The sequence below is a fragment of the Trifolium pratense genome, linkage group LG5, assembly GCF_020283565.1.
Source record: "Trifolium pratense cultivar HEN17-A07 linkage group LG5, ARS_RC_1.1, whole genome shotgun sequence".
Lineage (NCBI taxonomy): Eukaryota > Viridiplantae > Streptophyta > Magnoliopsida > Fabales > Fabaceae > Trifolium > Trifolium pratense.
The window spans coordinates 44,644,703-44,669,761 of NC_060063.1; the positions used below are offsets into that span (position 1 = coordinate 44,644,703).

The window sequence follows — 25,059 nt, forward strand, 5'->3', positions numbered from 1 at the left end:
TCGGGCCGGTCTAAAAAGTCAGAATTAAAAACGGGCTACCAAAGTTAGTGTCTGAGCCCGGCCCGGTACGGGTTGTCGGGATTTCGGGCCGGCCCAGTTTATTTTTTATTTTATTTTTTGTGCTCAAACTCAACATTATAAATAATAAATAGGATCAATAACTCTCGCACGCCCTATTTTTATTCATCCGCTACTAATATATATATATATATATATATATATATATAATAATTTTCGCGCGCCGTATTTTTGCTAACTCCGCTATCAATGAGTTTCTCGCGCGATCTATTTTTACTCATCCGCTACCTACGAGTTTCTCGCGCCCTATTTTTACTCATCCGCTACTTACGAGTTTCTTGCACGTCGTATATTTTTACTCACCCGCTACCTACGACTTTCTCGCTCGCCCTATTTTTATTCATTTGCTACTTAAGAGATTCTCGCACGCCCTATTTTTACTCATCTCGCTATCTACGAATTTTCTCGTGCGCCCTATTTTTACTCATCTGTTATCTATGAGTTTCTCGGGTGCTCTATTTTTACTCATCCGCTACTTAAGTAGTAAAAATGAGAAATGTGAGGAAAAAACACCTCCCGCTACTTAAGTAGCGGATGATATTTGAGAAACTAATAGGACGGCAAAAGAAACTCTTATAATACAAACTAAATTTAAATCATTCAAAACAAATTATTTATTTTAAATTTTAATTTTTATTTAATTATAATTTATTCGGGCTTGCGGGCCGCCTGTGGCCCATTCAGGCTAGCCCATATTTTAATCGAGCTTGATCGGGCCGGGCTAAAAAGCTCGAAAACAATTCGGGCTAGGATTTTCAAGGCCCAAGCCCAGGAAAAAATTGGGCTTGGCGGGCCGGCCCATTCGGGCTAGCCCATTTTGACAGCTCTACTCGTTACTATCTGAAGGGACCGTCATTGTAACCGATAACTCACTTTATGTGATGTTTGTTATCCCTATTTACTTTAGTTATTGCATGACCATAAGGTGATCATTCAATGTGTTGAGTCATTTTTATGTATTTTGAGTCTAGTATGTAATTAGGACTTAATTGTAATTCTTCGTCCAAAGAGAGGAGTTCTGATGATAACTTGAGTCAAGACAGACCACTGGACCTAAAGCAAGACAAAATGGGTTCAGAGCTATCTCATGCTAATTAGAGTCAAGACCTGAGTTCCGTACAACTGTGCTTGCGTGGAGTTGCATGTGCAGCCAAAGCTCCACGTATGCTGAGGAAGAAGACAAAAGCACTACCGGACAAGAGATAAGACAACCGGAAGATTTCCCATGTGCAGAGTTATCATCTTTAGGGAATATGCTTTATTCTTTGGGCTTGTCTTATTCTAAGTGGTTATGGCCCATGATCCAAGATTGATCTCTATATAAATGACCCAATAAACCTAGATCTAAATATACAAGATTATTGCAAGTGGAAGACGAAGGAGTGCTAGTTTGGAGAGCTATGATAAGTGCTAAATATTGGTTAAAATGCATGTTTAAAAAGCACTTATTGAATACAAATCCTTGGAATATAAATCACTTTTGATGTAAATATAGTGTGTACTAAGAAATTGTGCAAAGAATTATCAAATCCAAACATTTTGTTAGGTTCATGCTGATATTAAAGAAAAGAAACAAAAATCTGAAGCATTCGCTGCAGCGAGCATGCAGCGAACAAAGGCAGAGAGTTCATAGTACTTGGCGAACACCCAGCGAACCTGCAGCGAACAAACTCGCTACAGCGAAGCCACAGCGAACACACAGCGAACGAAGGCAGGGAGTCCAAGGTACTTGACGAACACCCAGCGAGCATGCAGCGAATAAGCTCGCTGCAGCGAGCATGCAGCGAACAAAGGATGAGTCACAGCTAAATACACGTGTCAGCAAACCTCTTCAACTAAGCAATTTCTTCGCGCAGCGAACAAGGATTCGCGTAGCGAATAGGCCTTTTCCAAAAGTCTATAAATAGCATTTCAGATCATTTTGTAAGATATCAAGTTAGTTAATATCAGATAGAAAAAACACTATTTTCATAGATATATCCTGTTAGTGAGGTTTTGAAGGTGGATTCCACACAACTTGAGAAATCAAGCCCAATGGTTTTTCAATCCTTCTCATCTTCACTCTTTTGTAAGTTTATCATGGCTATTCATAGCTAAATCTCTTTTGTTGGGATTGGATGTAATTGAATTATGATCATGAATCTAGTTTAACTTTGCTATATGTGTTTTATTTATCAATCAATATTAGTGATATCCTTGTTTTCATGCTTTTATTAAAAGATTTAAATGATATAGACATATGTTATTTGAATCAAAGGTAGGATAATCACTTGGTAAAGTTCAAAGTTTAGACATAGATCTTGAGCTTTAATAGTCACTTAAAGTATTAGAGCTTAATGCTATTTTATCGATTAATGATTCGAGACATCGGAAAGTTAATAGATACAATAGATTTCTAGACATATTCCGGACACGGATATGATCAACGAGTAATACGTGACGATATTGATTGGTAAATGAAATATATATATCAATAGTTAACTGATACATGTGAATGATTTGATGAAATCCAATTCCAACAAGTTTTTATCTCAAAAGTTTATCACGCACTTTTATCGCAATTTTATGTTACAAAACCAAATCGAAACAAACCCATACTTAGAATCATGGAATTTGTGTATGTACAATTGATATCGCACTAGTCCCTGTGGATACGATATAACGAAAATACTTGCTTTTGTACTTTCATCAAATGGCGCCGTTGCCGGGGACTGGCGTTTGATATTAGTTGTTTAATCGCAATTTCTATCGTTTTAAGCAATTTTGTACTTTTTAAATTTCAGTTACTATTCGTTATCTTTTGTGCACGCTAACTTGTCTGGTTAGGTTGTTGTCCTGTTTATGCGAGGAAAGATTTCTGCAGAGAATTTACTGTTTGATCCAGAAATCGAAAGAACAGCTCGAAGGAATAACAGTCAAAGAAAGAAAAGGAAACAATTAGCCAAACAAAAGAGGCTGCAAGAAGAAAATTCTGCTTCTATTTCTTCAACATCCTCAATAGCCGAAGAGATGGCTGAAGATCCGCCACGTAACGAAGGTGCCGGTATGAGGCCATGTCACAACAGTCCACGAAGGCTTGCTCATCTTGCAAGACCTCCCAGAGGTGCAAGACAGACGGAGATGAAAACTGGTCTCTTGCAACTGTTATATGCTAACCCTTTTACAGGTTTATCACATGAAGATCCATACAATCATTTGGTGAAGTTCTATGAAATAGCCGGTTCACTTGGTGCTCCTGAAGCGGAGGAGGAAGCGGTGTTCATGAGAATGTTTCCACATTCATTGATAGGAAAGGCCAAAGATTGGTACCTTGATTTACCAGCTCAAGTCATGACAAATTGGAATACTTTGGAAGAGAAGTTTCTTGATCGGTTCTTTCCACATCATAAATTCATGGAGTCAAAGACATCAATTGCGGTGTTTTCTCAAGGCTCCAATGAGACTCTATGTGAAGCATGGGATCGATACAAAGCAATGCTGCGTAAATGCCCTAATCATGGATTTGATGAACTAACCCAAATTCATATTTTTAGAAATGGTCTTTTGCAGGATTCAAAGCTCCTTTTAGATGCAACAGCAGGTGGTTCTCTCTTATCATTAAGTGCTGCAGATGCTACGACTATCATTGAGAAAATGTCACTTAGTGATCGACAAAGTGAACGCAGCAAAACTCAAAGGAAGCCTGGGATTCTTGAACTTGATCCGTCAGATGCTGTATTGGCTCAGAATAAACTTCTTACCAACACAGTGGAGGAGTTATCCAAACAAATGTCAAAATTGATGACTCTTCAAGAAGGATCGGGGAAAGCAAAGCAAGTAGCATCATGTGAATTATGCACCGGAAATCATCCAACTGGTCATTGTCCTCCATCTCATGAAGAGGTGAACTTCATGGCAAATCAACAAAGACAAAGTCAGTATCCGAATAATGCTGGCTATCAAAGGGGAAACAACTCAAACTATGGTCAAGGTTGGAAACAAGATGGTGGCTCAGCAAATAGGCAAAGACAATATGAAAGCTACAGTCAACCACCGGTACAACAAACTCAAAATTCAAATTTGGAAGAAGCTTTGAGATCATTCATAGAGATGCAGACCAAACAGAATCAACAACAAAATGTGATGAATCAACAACAAAATCAGTTTGTGCAAGAAACTCAAGTCTACCAAAGAGGCAATGATGCGGTGTTAAGAAATCTTGAGACTCAGATTGGTCAAATAGCAAAAGAAATGGCCAATAACAAAAATCAAGGAGGATCATTTGCAGCCAACACCGAACCGAATCCAAAAGAACAATGCAAGTCAATTACAACAAGAAGCGGTAAGGAAGTTGGCAAGGGAATAGGTGATAATTTGAGGAAGGAAGAGGAGGTAATGAGACGAGCAGATGAAGAGGAGGAAGGAGAAAGTGAGAATGAAGCAGAAAAGAATAAAAAGGAAGATTTAGTTGAAAAAGAAAAAAATGAAAAAACAGAAAAAAATGAAAAAAATGCAGAGAAGGGAGAGAAGGAGGTTGAAGTGAGAAAAGAAAAGAATAGTTTACCTCAACATCTGCCATATCCACATGCTCCATCAAAGAAGGATAAAGAAAGGCAGTATGCAAGGTTTATGGATATCTTTAAAAGATTGCAAATCAACATTCCATTTTCCGAAGCCTTGGAGCAGATGCCAACATATGCAAAATTCATGAAAGAAATCCTTACCAAGAAGAGAAGGTACAATGATGATGAAGTTATTCAACTTGATGCAAGCTGTAGTGCCATTATTCAACGAACTCTTCCGACTAAAGAAAAAGATCCGGGGAGAGTCACGTTACCGGTTACCATTGGTAATGTGAATGTTGGAAAAGCCCTTATTGATTTAGGGTCAAGCATCAATCTTATTCCTTTATCGGTGATTAAACGGGTTGGTGGTCTTGACATCACACGTACAAGAATGACATTGCAACTTGCTGATAAATCCATCACTCGTCCGTCGGGAATGGCTGAAGATGTTCTTGTAAAAGTTGATAAGTTTATGTTCCCTATAGACTTTGTGGTGATGGACATTGAAGAGGATGATGATGTTCCGTTAATTCTTGGAAGGCCATTCATGAAAACAGCTCGTATGATGATTGATATTGATGACGGGGTGATGAAAGTTCGAGTTCAAGATGAGGAGGTTAGTTTTAATTTGTGGGAAGCTATGAAGCATCCACATGAGAAAGATATGTGCTTCAAACTTGATGCAACTGAAGAAGCCATATTAGATGTGAGGAAACAAGCACATCAACCTTCATCACTTGAACAAGCCCTAACTGAAAGTTTTGAAGCACTTGATCCTGAGAAAGAAGAAGAAGTTGAGAGTTTTCTGAAGCAGCTGGATGCTTTGAAGGAAGTAACTCCTTTAGAAGCAAAGATTGAGGAGCTTAAGAATGAAGAAAGACCGGGTGAAGTGAAGCTTGAGTTGAAAACATTACCATCTCATCTCAAGTATGCATTCCTTGAAGAAGAAGAAAAGAAACCGGTGATCATTAGCAACTCATTGTCAGCTGATGAAGAAAAAAGCTTGATTCAAATTCTGAAAGAAAACAAAGAAGCAATCGGGTGGTCTTTATCCGATCTCAAAGGTATTAGTCCATCTTATTGTATGCATAATATTATGATGGAAGATGATTACAAACCTGTTGCTCAGCCTCAACGTCGATTGAATCCAACAATGAAGGAGGTTGTAAGAAAAGAAGTGGTAAAGTTACTTGAAGCTGGTATGATCTATCCGATTTCCGACAGTACTTGGGTTAGTCCAGTCCAGGTGGTTCCAAAGAAAGGAGGGATGACAGTGATTGCGAATGACAAAAATGAATTAATTCCATCAAGAACCGTCACCGGGTGGCGGATGTGTATAGATTACCGGAGACTCAACAAAGCAACCAGAAAAGATCATTTTCCATTACCATTTATGGATCAAATGCTTGAGAGATTATCCGGTCAGAAGTTCTATTGCTTTCTAGATGGATATTCGGGGTACAATCAGATTTCAGTCAACCCCGAAGATCATGAAAAAACAGCTTTTACATGTCCTTTCGGTGTTTTTGCTTATAGAAGAATGCCTTTCGGATTGTGCAATGCACCAGCAACATTTCAACGGTGTATGCAAGCAATTTTTTCTGACTTGATAGAGAAATGCATCGAAGTGTTCATGGATGATTTCTCCGTGTTCGGTCCGTCATTCCAACATTGCTTGAAGAATTTGGACACCGTACTGAAGCGGTGTGTTGAAACGAATCTGGTTCTTAATTGGGAGAAGTGTCATTTCATGGTAACCGAAGGCATTGTTCTTGGTCACAAGATCTCTTCCAGAGGTATTGAGGTGGATAGAGCAAAGGTGGAGGTCATTGAAAAGCTTCCTCCTCCGGTAAATGTCAAAGGAATCAGAAGTTTTCTAGGTCATGCCGGTTTCTACCGAAGATTCATCAAGGATTTCTCAAAAATTGCCAAACCATTAAGCAATTTGCTTAATAAAGGTACGTCTTTTACATTTGATGATGAATGTTTAATTGCTTTTACTAAATTGAAAGAAAGATTGGTGACTGCACCCATAATCATAGCACCCGATTGGACACTCGAATTTGAATTGATGTGTGATGCTAGTGATTATGCAGTTGGTGCAGTCCTTGGACAAAGAAAGAACAAAATTTTTCATGCTATACACTATGCAAGCAAAGTATTAAATGATGCACAAGTTAACTATGCAACAACCGAGAAAGAATTGCTTGCTATAGTGTATGCATTTGAGAAATTTCGTTCTTATTTGATTGGTTCAAAAATTGTTGTGTATACTGACCATGCAGCTATCAAGTATTTGATTACAAAAGCTGATTCTAAGCCGAGACTCATTCGGTGGATGCTTTTATTACAAGAGTTTGATCTTGAGATAAAAGATAAAAAGGGAACAGAAAACTTGGTAGCTGATCACTTATCAAGACTTGTAAACAATGAGGTGACCAAACATGAACATGAGGTTCTTGAAGAATTCCCCGATGAAAAACTGCTTATGGTGCAAGAAAGGCCATGGTTTGCTGATATGGCTAATTTCAAAGCATCCGGATTAATACCGGATGATTTCAATTGGCACCAAAAGAAAAAGTTCCTCCGTGAAGCAAATCAATATGTTTGGGATGATCCTTATCTGTTTAAAATTGGAGCTGACAACTTGTTGAGGAGATGTGTTACCAAAGAGGAAGCCACAAGCATCATGTGGCATTGTCATAACTCACCATATGGAGGTCACTATAATGGAGAAAGAACAGCAGCAAAAATTTTGCAGTCAGGATTCTTTTGGCCGAGTTTGTTCAAAGACACTTATGAACATGCTCGGAGATGTGATAACTGTCAAAGAATTGGTGGAATTTCAAGGCGCAATGAAATGCCACTTCAAAACATGCATGTTGTTGAAGTATTTGATTGCTGGGGTATTGATTTTGTTGGCCCTTTTCCATCATCATTTTCAAATGAATACATTCTTGTGGCAGTAGATTATGTGTCTAAGTGGGTGGAAGCAATTGCGTCACCAAAAGCCGATGGCAAAACGGTGATAAAATTTCTAAAAAGAAACATTTTCACTCGTTTTGGAACTCCTCGTGTGCTTATTAGTGATGGAGGGTCACATTTTTGTAATTCTCAACTAGCCAAAGCACTTGAGCATTATGGAGTCAAGCACAAAGTAGCATCGCCATACCATCCTCAGACCAACGGACAAGCAGAAGTTTCGAATCGTGAAATAAAGAAAATTCTGGAAAAAACTGTGTCCGCATCAAGAAAAGATTGGTCATTAAAGTTAGACGAGGCATTATGGGCATATCGAACTGCTTTCAAAGCACCAATAGGCCTTACACCTTTTCAGATGGTATATGGTAAGGCATGTCATCTTCCGGTCGAACTAGAACATAAAGCCTATTGGGCTTTGAAATTTTTGAATTTTGATGAAAGCCAAGCCGGAGAGCAAAGAAAAGTTCAGCTTCAACAGTTGGATGAATTGAGATGCCAAGCTTATGAATCTTCTAAGTTGTACAAAGAGAAGGTCAAAAGCTATCATGATAAACGGCTTGTCAACAAAGAATTCAGGCCAGGCCAAATGGTTTTGCTTTTCAACTCAAGATTGAAGTTATTTCCGGGAAAGCTTAAATCCAAATGGTCCGGTCCTTTCAAAATCCGTGAAGTGAAACCATATGGTGCAGTTGTGTTGGAAGATCCAGCTACAAATGACACATGGACTGTGAATGGTCAAAGATTGAAGGTCTATTTTGGTGGTGAATTTGATCGTAGCACTACCAAAATCCCACTTTCCGATCCTTAAAGCTCCAAAAAGAACGTCGAGCTAATGACGTAAAACAAGCGCTTGTTGGGAGGCAACCCAATTTTGTAAGTATTTATGAGTTTTAGCATGCATTAAACACTTTTGTTTTGAAGGAAGCAAGTTGGCCAGACACAGCAGGCCAATTATGCAGGAAAATTTTTTTTTTGATGTGTGTTCGCTAAGCGAATAATCCATTCGCTAAGCGAATAGTGCGAAATCTGCAGTTTTACAATTAATTGACAGCTGGCCATTTTTGGCCACCTCACTTGCCACCTCACACTCCCACTTCCACAAAATCAGAGGGGAGTCGAATCTCACCCTTTTCAACCCTAATTCCACTTTTTTTTAACTCCCTCTTCTCACAAAATTCTCAAAACCACCATCTCCATCCTTCACCATCTCAAATCTAAGACAACACCCACTACCCCATTCATTTCTACTTTCAGTTTGTGCATCTCCATCACTCAGGTATGCAGAATTTTAAACTTCAATTTTCAATTTTTATCATTTTTGTTCATAGTGAAAAATGCATGATATTATAGGTAGAAAGATGCATAATTGTATAGATAGTTTGAAAATTTTGATGAAATTGTGGGTAGCCATGTATGTTCTTCAATGAATTAGGGTACACAAATGTAAATCTCTTCATGTTGAAATTCTTCTTGACAAAATTGTGAACAATTGTGAATAAATAAGTTGCTTTTGAATTTCTTTTGTGTAAATTTGTTCACTCATGCTACAAATTTGTTTCAAAAGACTGAATTTGTCAACCCTAACTCCAACCCTTTGTGTGTGCATAGTTGTGGTTTGCCAAAATGAAAATCCTTGTGTTATATTTTACTTCAAAAACCCGAAAATTTTCGATCAATTGAACTGTGAAAAGTTGAAATTCATGCTCTGTCATATGAATTATCTAAAATTCTGAGCAAAAGACTTATGTGGTTTTTCGAAGTAATTTCAGGAATGGCACCAAAAAGACCCGCAGCAAGCACCGGAAAGAAGCAAAAGACTGGGGCAAGTTCATCGCACACAGCCTTTGACCCCAGCAGGTTTCGTGGACCGGAGCAATTTGAGCGGTACCAAATACTTGAAAAGAAAAAGATTTGGAATGAAAGGAAATTCGAGATTTTTGAGCATGGCAGCTATGAGAGGTTTGCAACAATCATCAATGATAGGCGTTGGGGTAGAATTATTGACCCACCAAAATATTTCAACACTACCTTTGTGAGAGAATTTTATGCAAATGCTTACCCATCTGAGGGTGAGCCATTCTCTTTTACCACTATGGTACGCGGAAAACCCATCCGTTTTGACCGCAATGCCATCAATGAGTATCTTGGCAACCCTTTCACCCTACCCGCCAATGAAACCTTGTGTGATTTTCAGAAGCAAAGAGCCCGCAAGACTTGGGACATTGACACCATGCGAAGAAAACTTCTTAGGCCTAACCATGACTTCGTATATGGCACAACCAACAGACCTTTGAGGGCCCTTAGAGATGATATGCGCACCTTCACCCTACTCCTTTTCCTACTTGTTTTATATAACATCCAACCTAATTCTCACACCTCTGATGCTGTCATGAATATACTTGGCCTCATTCATTACATAAATGAAGGCCTTGAAGTGGATTTGGCCGGTATCATCTCTGGTTGGATGAAAGAGATTACCTTGTGTGGCCACCCTGACAAAAACCTCAAGTCCACTGCTGTGAGATCCGACAGTCCTTTGGGTTTCCCGTGCTTAATTATGGGATTGTGTACGGCTAATAGGATACACATTCCTGAAATTGGACGTGAGGAGATTGGGAAGATTGATGATGATTATGTGGATCGGTACTGCAAACCGAAGAGGAGAAGAGCTGCACAACAACCACCACCACCCCCACCACCACCACCCCAGGCCTCCACCTCTGCTGTTCATGATCAGAATTTTTATAACCATTTTACTTATTTGTATGATCAGAATGATGCAGGGTATAGAGCCATGAGTGCAATGCAGCAATCTTTCTATAATCAGCACACCGGGCAGTCGGTGATGACACCACAAGATTTCGAAGCCTATGTTGCATGGCCTGAGGTCAGGCCTACTTTTCTCGGAGGGGGTAATGTAGCAGATGCTGAAGCTGCTAATGAAGGAGACAATGCAAGTGAAGGAGAAGCTGGTTCTGATGCATCTATGCAAGAAGGAGATGAAAGTGATGCTGGCTCCGAATCTGGTTCGGAAGCCGGTTCTGAATCCGAGTAAAGAAAGCAAGGAGATGGCTGAAAAGCTCGCCAAAATGAGTGAACTTTAAAAAGCTTTCAGTCATTTAATGTTTAAGTTTAAGTAGTTTATCTTTTGTATTAACTATGTGGAACATGTGGAAGTATGAATATGTGTCACTTGTTTTGTGTTTTGTTGTGAACATATGATGAATGTTTGAAGTTTAATGCATGATAATTAGTAATTTAATATAGTAGTATGGTAGTCTAGTAATGTGAAATATTGTGATTAGCATTTTGAAGAACAAGCTCACATATGTTTGAAATTGAAAGATAGGTTTGTGATAAATCAATGTGTTGAGCATGATAGTTGATTTGTAGAGATATATGTCAATCTTCTTTGATTAGTGTTCAAAATAGGCTTAGAAACTTAACATGTTTTTGAAATGTGTTACTTGTCCTAAGATGATTCTCACTATTTTTGTTGAACATGATTGAAACTTGTGTTATCCAATCTAGCTGGGTGAGAATGTGTGAACTTTCCATTGTTTACATAAATATGAGAGTGCCGGCAATTGTGTATGCTCATTTGATTTTAGCTTAATCTTGCTGTCACTAATGTGTTTGATGTTGTGGATATGATCAAGGCCTTGTTTCTTTTTGAGTGATAACCACTTAGCCAAATTTAACCTACCCTGTGAGATAGTGATCTTTTGTGTCCCCATTTGAGCCTTAAAATTTGAAATTTGTTTGTTTTATAAACCCTGAAACCGAAAGAAAAGAAAAACAACTACTCTACCCTTGTCTTAGGATAGGAGAGCAAGTGTATTTTTATAAGGGTTATTTGATAAGATTCAAGTTGGGGAGAAGTAGGTTCAAAAATAGATAAATAAATTGGTTGAAAAAGGTAGTGTTGTGGTGTTTGAAAAAGAAAAGAAAATTGTGAAGAAAAAAAAAAAAAAAAAAAAAAAAAAAAAAAAGTAAAAAATAAAAGAGTTGCTTGACACAATTGAAAGTCAAAAAAGGAAATGAGAAAAGAAAACAAAATTTTGTGAAAAGTGTCAAAACAAAAGAATCACCACAAATGGAAATAGGGGGAAAAAGAAAGGGAGTGAATGAATCATGAGATAAATTTTGCAGATTTTGTGCTCTCTTATCCTTAAGGCTTTTTTTTTTGAATCCATAGAAAAACAATGAATTTTTGTAGCCCAGCCCCATTACAAGCTTGATAAAGTCCTTAGTGATCCACAACTGATAGCATGTTTTGTGATTTTGCTTGGATAAATGTTTGAATTGAATTGTTGCTTGCACATTGCTTGGATTGAGTTAAACACTTACCCTTGAGAGAAATAATTGTGAGAAATTTGAGATAACACTTGAGTTTTGATTGTCTGATAAGAATGTTGAGAATTTTGCTTAGGCATAGGAATCATTTCATGATCATGCTTTGTGTTCTTTGAATGTTTTGGGAACTAGTCTTTGAGATGACATTGCTTTACTTGTGCTCTGAGATTTTGAAAACTTTGATTGATTACAAACCCACTCTTTTGAATGAATATTGAGCTTGTTAAAATACCTTTTGTTTGAGGACAAACAAAGTCCTAAGTTGGGGAGATTTGATAAGTGCTAAATATTGGTTAAAATGCATGTTTAAAAAGCACTTATTGAATACAAATCCTTGGAATATAAATTACTTTTGATGTAAATATAGTGTGTACTAAGAAATTGTGCAAAGAATTATCAAATCCAAACATTTTGTTAGGTTCATGCTGATATTAAAGAAAAGAAACAAAAATCTGAAGCATTCGCTGCAGCGAGCATGCAGCGAACAAAGGCAGAGAGTTCATAGTACTTGGCGAACACCCAGCGAACCTGCAGCGAACAAACTCGCTACAGCGAAGCCACAGCGAACACACAGCGAACGAAGGCAGGGAGTCCAAGGTACTTGGCGAACACCCAGCGAGCATGCAGCGAATAAGCTCGCTGCAGCGAGCATGCAGCGAACAAAGGATGAGTCACAGCTAAATACACGTGTCAGCAAACCTCTTCAACTAAGCAATTTCTTCGCGCAGCGAACAAGGATTCGCGTAGCGAATAGGCCTTTTCCAAAAGTCTATAAATAGCATTTCAGATCATTTTGTAAGATATCAAGTTAGTTAATATCAGATAGAAAAAACACTATTTTCATAGATATATCCTGTTAGTGAGGTTTTGAAGGTGGATTCCACACAACTTGAGAAATCAAGCCCAATGGTTTTTCAATCCTTCTCATCTTCACTCTTTTGTAAGTTTATCATGGCTATTCATAGCTAAATCTCTTTTGTTGGGATTGGATGTAATTGAATTATGATCATGAATCTAGTTTAACTTTGCTATATGTGTTTTATTTATCAATCAATATTAGTGATATCCTTGTTTTCATGCTTTTATTAAAAGATTTAAATGATATAGACATATGTTATTTGAATCAAAGGTAGGATAATCACTTGGTAAAGTTCAAAGTTTAGACATAGATCTTGAGCTTTAATAGTCACTTAAAGTATTAGAGCTTAATGCTATTTTATCGATTAATGATTCGAGACATCGGAAAGTTAATAGATACAATAGATTTCTAGACATATTCCGGACACGGATATGATCAACGAGTAATACGTGACGATATTGATTGGTAAATGAAATATATATATCAATAGTTAACTGATACATGTGAATGATTTGATGAAATCCAATTCCAACAAGTTTTTATCTCAAAAGTTTATCACGCACTTTTATCGCAATTTTATGTTACAAAACCAAATCGAAACAAACCCATACTTAGAATCATGGAATTTGTGTATGTACAATTGATATCGCACTAGTCCCTGTGGATACGATATAACGAAAATACTTGCTTTTGTACTTTCATCAAGCTACTTGAGCCGCCGCAACTCTGATGCAGTTCCGATAACTAGAGGCGCGACGTTGCTGACTTGGAGGTTGAGACATCATCTCTAGGTGGTCGTGTTTGTAGGTTTACATTTCAATTCTCATCTGATGTGTAGATCTATTCCTCTTGTTATTTGTATTGTACGGCTCACCATGAGCTAAATCTCTTGATGTTGGAATTTATGTGAAGTTCAATGAAAGTTTAATGTCATTTATGTGATGTGTTGTGTGTTGTTATGCTATTTTGGTTCATTTGCTATTTTGTTATATATTTAATTCTGAGATTCATCAACTTATGATTATATACAAGTTTATTATTATGAGACATCTAATAGTAAATGGATTGAATGAACTAATATGGTTAAGTAGAGGATAGACACATACTTCTTACTCTAGGACTTAGACATAAGCCTTGAGGCCATAGTGATTTAAAACAAGCAAGATCTTTTCTGAACTAAAATGAATTAAGCGTGACCTAGACATAGGACCCACATTATCCCCCATTTTATTATCTAACGTTGTAGACATACACCACAAGGAAGCTTGTTCACAGTAGTCTTGACAGCACACATAAGCATTAAACCGTAGTTGAATGGATCATTGATTCCAACATTTTCCAACTCTTGTTATCAAAACCTATTTTCATTATCGTCATTTATATTTCTTTGTTATAAAAACCCAAAATGATATTTTGTTACCTTTATGCTCATAAGTTAAGAATTGAAATTAAAGTTCCACTCGCAATCCATGTGGGTTCGATACTCTATCTTATTACTTTTCTGCAATTGACTGTGTATACTTTCACATGTCTTACAAAAGGCCAAACAGTAACCACACTAACCTAATATTCAATTTATCTTAATAAAAGAATGATTTTTCAAAAACTACGCAGCGGATAAAAAAATAACTTTAAGACTATAAATCAAAATGAATTATAAAATATTGGTTCAAGGTATTACATTCTTCATTAAAAACTCTACTAATAAAATTAATTAGTAATCATCACTTATATACCTAACCCTTTTATAAAAGATACACCTTTAATTTAAATAAAACAACAACAAATAAAGACTCTGTGAACTCTTCCCCGTGTCACAACCAGAGCGGAGCTTTCACCAACAACTCGAACACCGAAAAACATAAAACCTGAGAACCTGAACCCCCAACGGTTCAGCACAAACACAAAACAGAGGGTTAGATAACATAATCATAATCATTGACTAATATATCTAATATCAGACACTAAATAACATAAAATAGTTGAATAGATTCGATTCAGATAACTCACATGTGTATTAAGTATATTTAGGTATGTAACAGACATACTCAAACATGTATCAGACATATTCATTTATCAATTTGAGGAATACAAACATCCAACAAATAAGGAATACACAAAGACAAGTATCATTTATCAATTGCGAATGCCACATAATTCCTAATGCATTCTAATGTCACATAGATATGATGTCGCCTAGACATATCTATATGCATGTGGTACCAATTCATCATAATCTTGGATAACTTAACCCAAGTGTTTTAGATCATCGTCTCTAGAGTGATATATAATGAATGAGCTTTAGTTCCTGTCTATACTGATCACTCAAGGGCACTTGTTAGATCACAATAAGTGCTTGTGTTGAAGTACTAACCTAGAAGAGATTATACCTTGAACTGGAGAATGTTCTCGAATCATGCTTGAAATAGTATTCAACACTTTTCTCAAGGAGTGGGATATATAATCTTGTTTGCTGCAAAACTTCCCATAATTTCTTTTGATATTTCACACGTTGTTGTATGTTCATTGAGTATCTTTGAGATTCTTTAGTAAAGGCGTGAGTGTACTCATAATGAGAATGATTAAAACTTTTATGCATTGTGCATAGCTCCTTTGTAAAACTCATGAAAAATTATTCTCAAACATTGTCATCTTGAAAAGCTTTGGTAGGATGATACTTTGACGTTAATATATTGCAGTAGTAAATCCTCAAAGCATGTAGTACAAAACTCAATGTGATTTTTGTCACACAACATTGATCCTTTTGTAGCTTGTGATTCTTTTGTAACGTCGATCCTTAGTATATTCTTTTGTACCTTGCGATGCACGTTTTTCCATCATGATTCTTCAACTACGATCATCATAATCTTCCTTTTATATTTAATTTTCATTGTAAAGTGTTGTAATTTTCTAATGATACTCTAATTCTTTCATTGTTTGAGTATATAAATGCACTTGTTGATGTGAGCGGCCTCTAGCTCGTTCACTTTTGCTAATATCTATTTTTCAACAAAAACTCAAGTGCATACATCAGTAGATCACCATTCATAAAACTTAACATTTATTCCATAAGGTTTGTTGTCATTAAAACACTAAAATGAATTTTGCCTCAACAAAAGACTTCATTAAGTCTTTCACCGTGTACAAGTTACAAATACTACTATAACGAAAACATGTTCTTACATCTATAAAATTATTTTACTTAGAACTAATTCTTCCTTCATATCTCAGCCACCACTCCAACCTTCATATTTCTTCTTCTTCTTTTGGTTGATCAATTAGAAGGGGGTGATTTAGGATCTACTTTGATCCAAAATCACCCCACTTGATCATTTTTTTATTTCTTTTTATTTAAATAAGTGATAATATTCACATATTTTTAGGGTTCGTTCGATTTTTCTTCGAGACTTTTTCATCTGGTGTTGTTTTAATTCGTCTTTGTGCGGTGTTTTGTTTTATCCCGTCTAAGTACGGTGTTTGTTTGATCCCGTCTTAGTACGATGTTGGTTTATTATTCAAATTTGCAGGTTTGCTTCAATCCAAATCCAGTGCAGATTCAATGACTTTAGCGTCGACAATGTTGCAGATCCGGATGAATGACTATTCCAGACATTTGAATTTTGTCATATCAATTGTAGGCTTTGTCATAGACATTAGGCAGTTTTATGCTATTAACTCAGATGCTGTGAGCCTGCTCGCAGATTCATCCTTATTAGTTTTTAGCGAAATTGAATATATAATGATTCTGATTGATGTATTTTCTATGAATTTGAATAAATAAATGAACGTTGATGTTTTTGAGTTAAAAAATTATTTTACTTGTCTTTTAATATATAATGAATTAAATACATTTTTCGTCCCTAATTAACCGATTGAGCTAGGGCATGGAACGACCATAATCTCTTTCTATGGGCATCATAGAGTAATTGAATTTACTATCCATGTGGTTAATTGAATTTACTATCCATCCATATCTACAGACAATATGGATGGGCAATGATACGAATCATTTAAAAGATTAGTTAAAATGTGCATATCAAACCTTACAGGCATTTATTTATTTATTTTATTGCTATATATGATTCATTATTGATCCCTATCCAACACCATGTCCTCCACGTCGTCCACGAGCCATTTATTTATTTATTGCTATATATGATTCATTATTGATCCACCACCAACCATACGATCAAACGGCAGAGAGGCGATGAAAATATTATTACTAGCATATTCATTTTCTCATTTAATTCAAGCCATAGAGGCATTAAATTTTGCTATTACGACAAACGAAATCAGACATGGTCCATGTAAGCTTATAAAAATAAAAATAAAAATAAAAATAAAAAAGTAGCCGATACGACAAACGAAATCATACATATATGGTCATGTAAGCTTATTAGAAAGGATTTGCATTTTTAAATTTCGTTTCATCTGAAAAAAATAAGGGATTAAATATAATAATTTCAGCTATATTATGTTTGATTTTAAAGTTTTATTTGATATTTGACAAACTAGGAGTTAAGGGATAAGAAAAAAAACTGACAGTGATTGATTTAAGGTCTGTTTGGTTCGATCAGGGGTTTTGAAGAGGAGTAGAGGTGAGAGAATATTTTATATTTTATATGTTTAGTTCATTTTTTTAGGGGAGTGGAGAGGAGCAAAATCCCTCATAAATTCAATTTTTGTTTCCCCCAAATTTGGGGGATTTGGAGGAGAGGAGAGGAAAAGTGAGATAAGTAATTATAATTTTAATTACATTGGCAAAATTATCCCTAATTTTGTGTTGAAATCCAAAACTATCGTTATTAAAATTTGGGTAAATTATATTTTCGATCACTACTTTTATAGTAATTTTTTGTTTTTATCCCTGTAAAATAAAATCACTTATTTTCATCTCTACAAAAAATTTCTTTTGATTTTAGTCCCAAAATGGGCAAAATTTTGTCATTCTTTTGACATTTTTTTAACATAATATCAACTTATATAGGTTTTCCTTCAAAAAAAAAAAATCAACTTATATAGGTTTAACATGATATATAGACATAATATAAACCATTTTGAACATAAAATGACATAATATTACCATTAACATGTCAAAATTTTATTCATTAGGGACTAAAAACAAAATATTTTTTTTTACAGGGATGAATACAAGTGATTTTATTTTAAAAGGACAAAAATCAAAATTCGCTATAAAAGATTAATTATCTCTCTTCATTATTCATCCTACATATTTTATTTATTCAGAGTAATTTTTTTTCTTTTGTGCAGCATCAATTATTTTTTGTTTATTTTTTATTTCTATTTTCATTACAACACTCTTAGAATTGAGTATTAGGTCTAACTCAACCTTAGAATTGAGTATTTGGCAGACGATACTAGTAGATCTGATTATTTTTGTTTTGGCGAGATCGTTGCGTTTGACACAACTTACAAGAACAAATACAATTATCCACTGGTTATATTTTCTGGATGCACCACCACTCAGATTGTTATATTCGGTGTTGCATTGGTATCAGATGAAACGACTGAGACATTTAAGTGGCCGTTGATGTGTTTTTTTCGAGTGCATGAAAAATAAATATATATCCAAAAGTAGTTGTATCAGATGGAGATGAGGCTAGGAGGGAGCCTATAAAACATATTGTTTTTTATGTGATCCATCGGTTGTGTGCTCGATATTTGAACCAGAATGCAGATGAAAATGTAAAGAAGTCACAATTTTTCGAGGGTTTTAAAAAAGTAATGTACTTTTAACAAAAAAAAAATCAATTCATTCTAAATTAATTTTTATGATCACAAACCAAATACTTCCTTTGTCTATTTGTCTCTAATTATAAGTTTATTTTTGAGTGTTAAAAGTATAAATTCGGAGACATGAATATTTTAATCGCTTTGATTTTGTAATATTTGTAAGTATTTTATCCTTTCATGCTACTATCAATTAGAAATTATGCAAGTTTATTAGCAGATTTATCTTTGTGCAATATCGAAAATTATGTTGTTTTTTACATATTACCAATTAAATGAATAAGTAATTGTTTTTATAATATTAAAGAAAAGTCATTTAAGAATAATAATCGATCTCATCGCTATAATTCATAATTTTTGTTTTATATTTCACGTTTGGCACGTGGAGCTCAGGTTCTGATTAAAAAATATATATGGTAAAGCGTGTATACTTTATCTTTCATCTATAAATACATTTGCTTTTCTCATAAACCAAAACAAGCTTCTTTTTCAACTACTAAATCAAATATCTAGTGTTAATTTGTTTGATAAAAAAAAAGTTAGCAAAAATGTTTGGCATATTTGACAAGGGCCAAAAAATCAAGGGGACTGTGGTGTTGATGCCCAAAAATGTTTTGGACTTCAATGCCATAACATCCATCGGTAAAGGCGGTGTTCTTGACGCCGCCGGAAGTCTCATTGGTGGAGTTACAAGCGTTGTTGGTCAAGTTGTTGACACTGCAACTGCTTTCTTAGGCCGTAATGTCTCTATGCAGTTGATTAGTGCTACCAAGACTGATGGTTTGTTCTCTATCTTCAATTATTCAATTCATTCTTCATCTTTCATGTTCTATATATTTATAGAGACATTCCTGTCCAAAAAACATATATATATCTATCGAATTGAACTAGTTGCAATCACTTCCTTTATGTAGTCTTACAGTCATCATATTTATAACCATCCGATTAGATCTTGATCGGACAATTTAAAAAAAATTATCTTATTCTTATTTAAGAATTATAAAAACTTGTGTTGAAATTAATCAGGATCGTCTGATCTTAATCAGACGATCAATAATGTTTAACTACATGACTGCAGTGACGTTTTGACCGCACATAACCTGATCCTATATCTATAGAGACATATTTAAACCATGTACTCTATGTTTTTTTTTTCTGGACAATATATACTCTACAGTATGTTCTTAGAATCATATATCCCCAATTATTCAATATGCTAGCCGGCTATCTGACCCCACCATCGCCTTCATGATATTAAAAATAAGGTTGTGCTAAAAAATAATAATTTTGTGTTGTAAATGATAATATTTAAACTTTTAAAAAATTAAATGCATAATTTATAAGGTAAAAATTACACTTTGATCCCTTAATATATGTACCTTTAAATACATATTAGCATTTTCCTAAAAATAATAATCAACCGTGACAATCATATATTTATCGATCATTAACTAGAAGCAGCTATTGTTATTTTCACTTATATTAAAACAAAATTAATAATCATGTAAGTATAATTCAGTTAATAGCTATCAAAAATATTATTGGAGAGATTGGAGTTTGAACCTTAAATTCCTAACTCCTCCGCACTTTAAATGTGGAGTTTAGTCACTAGACAAAAAAGAAAATTGATAAATGAGAACCAAAAATAAAAATAAAATTGAGATATTGACCCTAAAGAGAAAAAAAATTGGCCAAGTGGAAATTCACTTTTAAAATGAATAAGTGGAGGGTTCGAAATTCGACTATATATATATATATATATATATATATATATATATATATATATATATATATATATATATATATATATATATATATATATATATATGGGAGAGATCAAATTACACCGGTGTAACATTTGAGTAATGTTACACTGCTCAATAATGCTTCAACGAATACAAATTTTACAAAATCCACCGTTGGATTGAAAGTTTATATCATTTAGATCATCTATGTTCAATTTTACAAAAATCTAAAATCGTTTGATATGTTATTGAGACCGATCAAGATTAACGCTTTATGCGTTTTTATTGAATACCGTTAAGCTTGATCAATCTCAATAACATATCAAATGATTTTAGATTTTTATAGAATTGAACATGAATGATCTATATGATATAAATTTTCAATCCAACGGTGAATTTTGTAAAATTTGTATTCGTTGAAGCGTTATTGAGCAGTGTAACATTACTCAAATGTTACACTGATGTAATTTGATCTCTTCCCATATATATAACAATATTCCTACTAACTGAGTTATCTTCACAGTAACAAATTGATAGTTAATTTAATTTGTATAACTTAATTCTTTATCTTCTAAGATACATTTACAAATGTGCGTCTAAATTTAAACTTAAATTTGTCATCACATTTAAAATGTATAAATCTAACCACACAAAAGGAAAACTTGATTCTAAGATATATTTAGAGATAAAAATAATAGGTAATAATATAATATTTTGGGAAAATAAGTGGTGACACGTTAGATTATATAATTGGTGATTGTGATATATTTTCTACTAATTGAACAGAAACAAGTGGAAGATAGAGGATATGCTTGTTTTATTTAATTTTTCTAGATGTACTTGAATTTGACAATAATAATATACTACATTATTTACATACAGGTAGGTGTGTCCATTTTTTTAGTGATTATTATTAGATTATTAAATCACGAATCATGTTTATATTTCTTTAATGGAATAATTTTATATGTGTAATTTTTTATTTTTTATTTTTGTAGTAAGTGGAAAGGGTCTAGTTGGAAAGGAAACATTTTTGAGCAAACATCTTCCTCAATTACCAACTTTGGGAGCAAGACAAGATGCATTCAGTATTTTCTTTGAATATGATGCTAATTTTGGAATCCCAGGAGCATTTTACATAAGAAATTACACACAAGCTGAATTTTTCCTTGTTAGTGTGACTCTTGATGACATTCCTAACCGTGGAAGTGTTCAATTTGTTTGTAATTCATGGATTTACAACTTCAAAAGCTACAAAAATGATCGCATCTTTTTCACCAATGATGTAAGCTTTCAAATCTAAATTAAGGGTTATAATATATTTATATGATTGTAAGAGAATTGAACAAACTAATATACATGTTTGTCCAATAAAAAATTACACATTTTTTATTCATGTGAATGAGATATATAATTAAATTGAATTTATTACAGACTTATCTTCCAAGTCAAACTCCGGCTCCATTAAATCACTATAGAGAAGAAGAGTTGCAAAATTTAAGAGGAGATGGAACAGGAGAACGCAAAGAATGGGATAGGATATATGATTATGATATTTATAATGATTTGGGAAATCCAGATGGTGGTGACAATCTTGTTCGTCCGGTTCTTGGAGGGTCTAGCGACTATCCCTACCCTCGTAGGGTTAGAAGTGGTAGAAAACCAACCAGAAAAGGTTAGTTTTATGTTTTATAATTTTGATGCATATTTTCCTCAATTATAGATGTTGTCTCGTTTGATATGCCTCATATATTATCGGTCGATTTTTTGTTCTGATAATTTTTTTATGGTAATTTGATTGGTAACAGATCCTAAGAGTGAGAAACCTGGTGTCATTTATGTTCCAAGAGATGAAAATTTTGGTCATTTGAAGTCATCAGACTTTCTTATGTATGGAATAAAATCATTGTCTCAAGATGTCTTGCCTCTGTTTCAAGCTGTAATTTTCGATCTAAATTTCACGCCGAATGAGTTTGATAGCTTTGATGAAGTGCGCGGACTTTTTGAAGGCGGAATTAAGCTTCCTACTGATATACTTAGCAAAATTAGCCCCCTTCCAGCCCTTAAGGAAATCCTCCGCACTGATGGTGAACAAGTCCTCAAGTTTCCACCACCTCAAGTAATTAGAGGTAATTTATACATCTTAATCAAACCACCTATAGTTATTAGAAACTTATATTATATCGGTATATCATACTAAGAAACAACGTGAAACTCGTGTTTTATGCTGAGCAGTTAGCAAGTCTGCATGGATGACTGATGAAGAATTTGGAAGAGAGATGGTTGCCGGCGTAAATCCTTGTGTGATTCAACTTCTCCAAGTACGTTCGAAATGTATTATTAATATTTGTTGATTAAATTATGTATTTTGTTGTCAATAGCCAAACATTCATATATTTTTTCGTATCAAATTATTTTTCGACATGACAGGAGTTTCCACCAAAAAGCACGCTAAATGCCACCGTCTATGGTGATCAAACTAGTACAATAACAAAAGAACACTTAGAGTCCAACCTTGGCGAGCTCACCGTAGAAGCGGTATGATATAAATATGTTTTAGTTAAAAGTCATTGGCTTGTAAATCAATCAAAACTAAAAAATCATGTGATTGAAACTAAATTTGTGGAACAGGCACTTGATGGAAAGAGATTATTCATTTTAAATTACCATGATGCATTCATGCCTTATTTGGAGAGGATAAACTTAAATGCAAAAGCTTATGCTACTAGGACAATCTTGTTCTTGAAAGATGATGGGACTTTGAAGCCAATTGCCATAGAATTAAGTTTGCCACACCCAAATGGTGTCCAATATGGTTCTGAAAGCAAAGTATTCTTGCCTGCAGACGAAGGTGCTGAAAGTATAATTTGGCTATTGGCAAAGGCTCATGTAATTGTAAATGACTCATGCTATCATCAACTTATGAGCCATTGGTATGTATTACCTTTTACAATCGACACGATTTTTGTTTTATACAAAAAGCCTATAAAAAGAATAGGAGTATTGCAGATTCGAACCTGCGTTCCAACATTTAAATATCCATGCAACGTCTTATCCCCTAAGCTGCACTTGTGAAACTATATGACATGATTATTAATATGAAATATTATGGTGTTGTAGGTTGAATACACATGCGGTGGTTGAACCATTCATCATAGCAACAAACAGACATCTTAGTGTGCTTCATCCGATTAATAAACTTTTATATCCTCACTTCCGTGATACAATAAATATCAATGGACTTGCTCGACAAGCTCTAATAAATGCCGGTGGTATTATTGAACAAACATTTTTGCCCGGACCAAATTCCATCGAGATTTCTTCCGCGGTTTACAAGAATTGGGTTTTCACTGATCAAGCATTACCAGCTGATCTTATCAAGAGGTGATTTTCTACGAAGACCGAGATTATCAAATTTTGATGCATTATGCATATAAAATATTAATACAAACTTGTTAATTGGTATTAATAAAAAATTGTTTGTTTAATACAGAGGATTAGCCGTTGAGGACCCTTCTTCCCCCCATGGCCTTCGTCTTGCGATAGAGGACTACCCGTATGCTGTTGATGGATTGGAAATATGGGATGCTATTAAGGCGTGGGTCGAAGACTATGTTTCCTTATATTACCCAACAGATGAAGCAGTGCAAAAAGACACCGAAATTCAAACTTGGTGGAAGGAAGCCGTCGAAAAGGGTCACGGTGACTTGAAAGACAAGCCATGGTGGCCTAAGATGCAATCTGTTCAAGACTTGGTTCAATCTTGCTCCATTATCATATGGACTGCTTCTGCTCTTCACGCAGCTGTTAACTTTGGACAGTATCCTTACGGAGGATATATCCTAAACCGTCCAACACTTAGCAGAAGATTTATTCCGGAGAAAGGAACTCCAGAATATGATGAGATGGTGAAAAGTCCTGAAAAAGCATATTTAAGAACAATTACACCAAAATATCAAACCCTTGTTGATCTTTCAGTTATCGAGATATTGTCAAGACATGCTTCCGATGAAGTGTACCTTGGAGAGAGGGATAGCAAGTTTTGGACATCTGATTCAAGGGCAATTCAAGCTTTTCAAAAGTTTGGAAGCAAGTTAACTGAAATTGAAGGGAAAATCACTAAGAGGAACAATGAGCCTAGTTTGAGAAACCGTACCGGACCAGTGCAATTGCCCTACACTTTGCTCCTTCGTTCAAGTGAAGAAGGATTAACTTTTAGAGGAATTCCAAACAGTATCTCCATTTAAATAAAAAAACAAAAGTGTGTGTGTGTTTTTTTTTTTAATTTATAATTGGGCACTTTTTCTCTTCAATAACATCAATGTTATAATTGTCTATGTATAATTATTGTCTCTATGTTTGTGCTTTGTATCACTACTGTATTTGAGAGCTCTCATTCACATATAATAAAGTGTGTTTAGTTTTCACTATTGCTTTGTACTATTTATTCCATTTTTCAAACCAGCAACCTTTTTTTTTTTTAAGGATAGTAAAAATTTAATTTAATTTTTAACAAAACTTTCAATATATATTAAAAATGGATAAAAATACAAGAAGAGAAACAACAACTCAAAAGCAAGATGATGAATAAGTCGTCCGGCATTACCATTGACACTCGAAAGTCGAAACCACACCTAAAAATGTTATACCAACTATAAGATGATCCTCCATATCATCGACCGACGATCTCCGGTTCCACAAATTCTCTCTTGTAGGCAACCAATGATAGAGCATAAGCACTTGC

The 25,059-nt window shown here is 34.8% G+C and overlaps 1 protein-coding gene across 1 annotated transcript; it reads left to right on the top strand.

Moving 5' to 3' along the window:
* The first annotated feature begins 18,941 nt into the window (after window positions 1–18,941).
* LOC123885375 (seed linoleate 9S-lipoxygenase-like) lies at window positions 18,942–24,742 on the top strand. The gene is made up of 9 exons (XM_045934652.1): window positions 18,942–19,350; window positions 21,314–21,600; window positions 21,750–21,990; window positions 22,124–22,444; window positions 22,551–22,636; window positions 22,746–22,853; window positions 22,947–23,248; window positions 23,436–23,699; window positions 23,809–24,742. Exons 1-9 carry the CDS (start codon window positions 19,119–19,121, stop codon window positions 24,560–24,562), a joined length of 2,595 nt encoding a protein of 864 aa, XP_045790608.1. The 5' UTR covers window positions 18,942–19,118; the 3' UTR covers window positions 24,563–24,742.
* Window positions 24,743–25,059: the final 317 nt, after the last annotated feature.

Bases quoted from the DNA above. Each gene is read 5' to 3' on its own strand.
- LOC123885375 (XM_045934652.1), top strand. From the start codon at position 19,119: ATGTTTGGCATATTTGACAAGGGCCAAAAAATCAAGGGGACTGTGGTG. The intron at 22,854-22,946 runs GTATGATATAAA...TTTGTGGAACAG, and splicing joins GCGAGCTCACCGTAGAAGCG to GCACTTGATGGAAAGAGATT. The intron at 23,700-23,808 runs GTGATTTTCTAC...TGTTTAATACAG, and splicing joins CCAGCTGATCTTATCAAGAG to AGGATTAGCCGTTGAGGACC.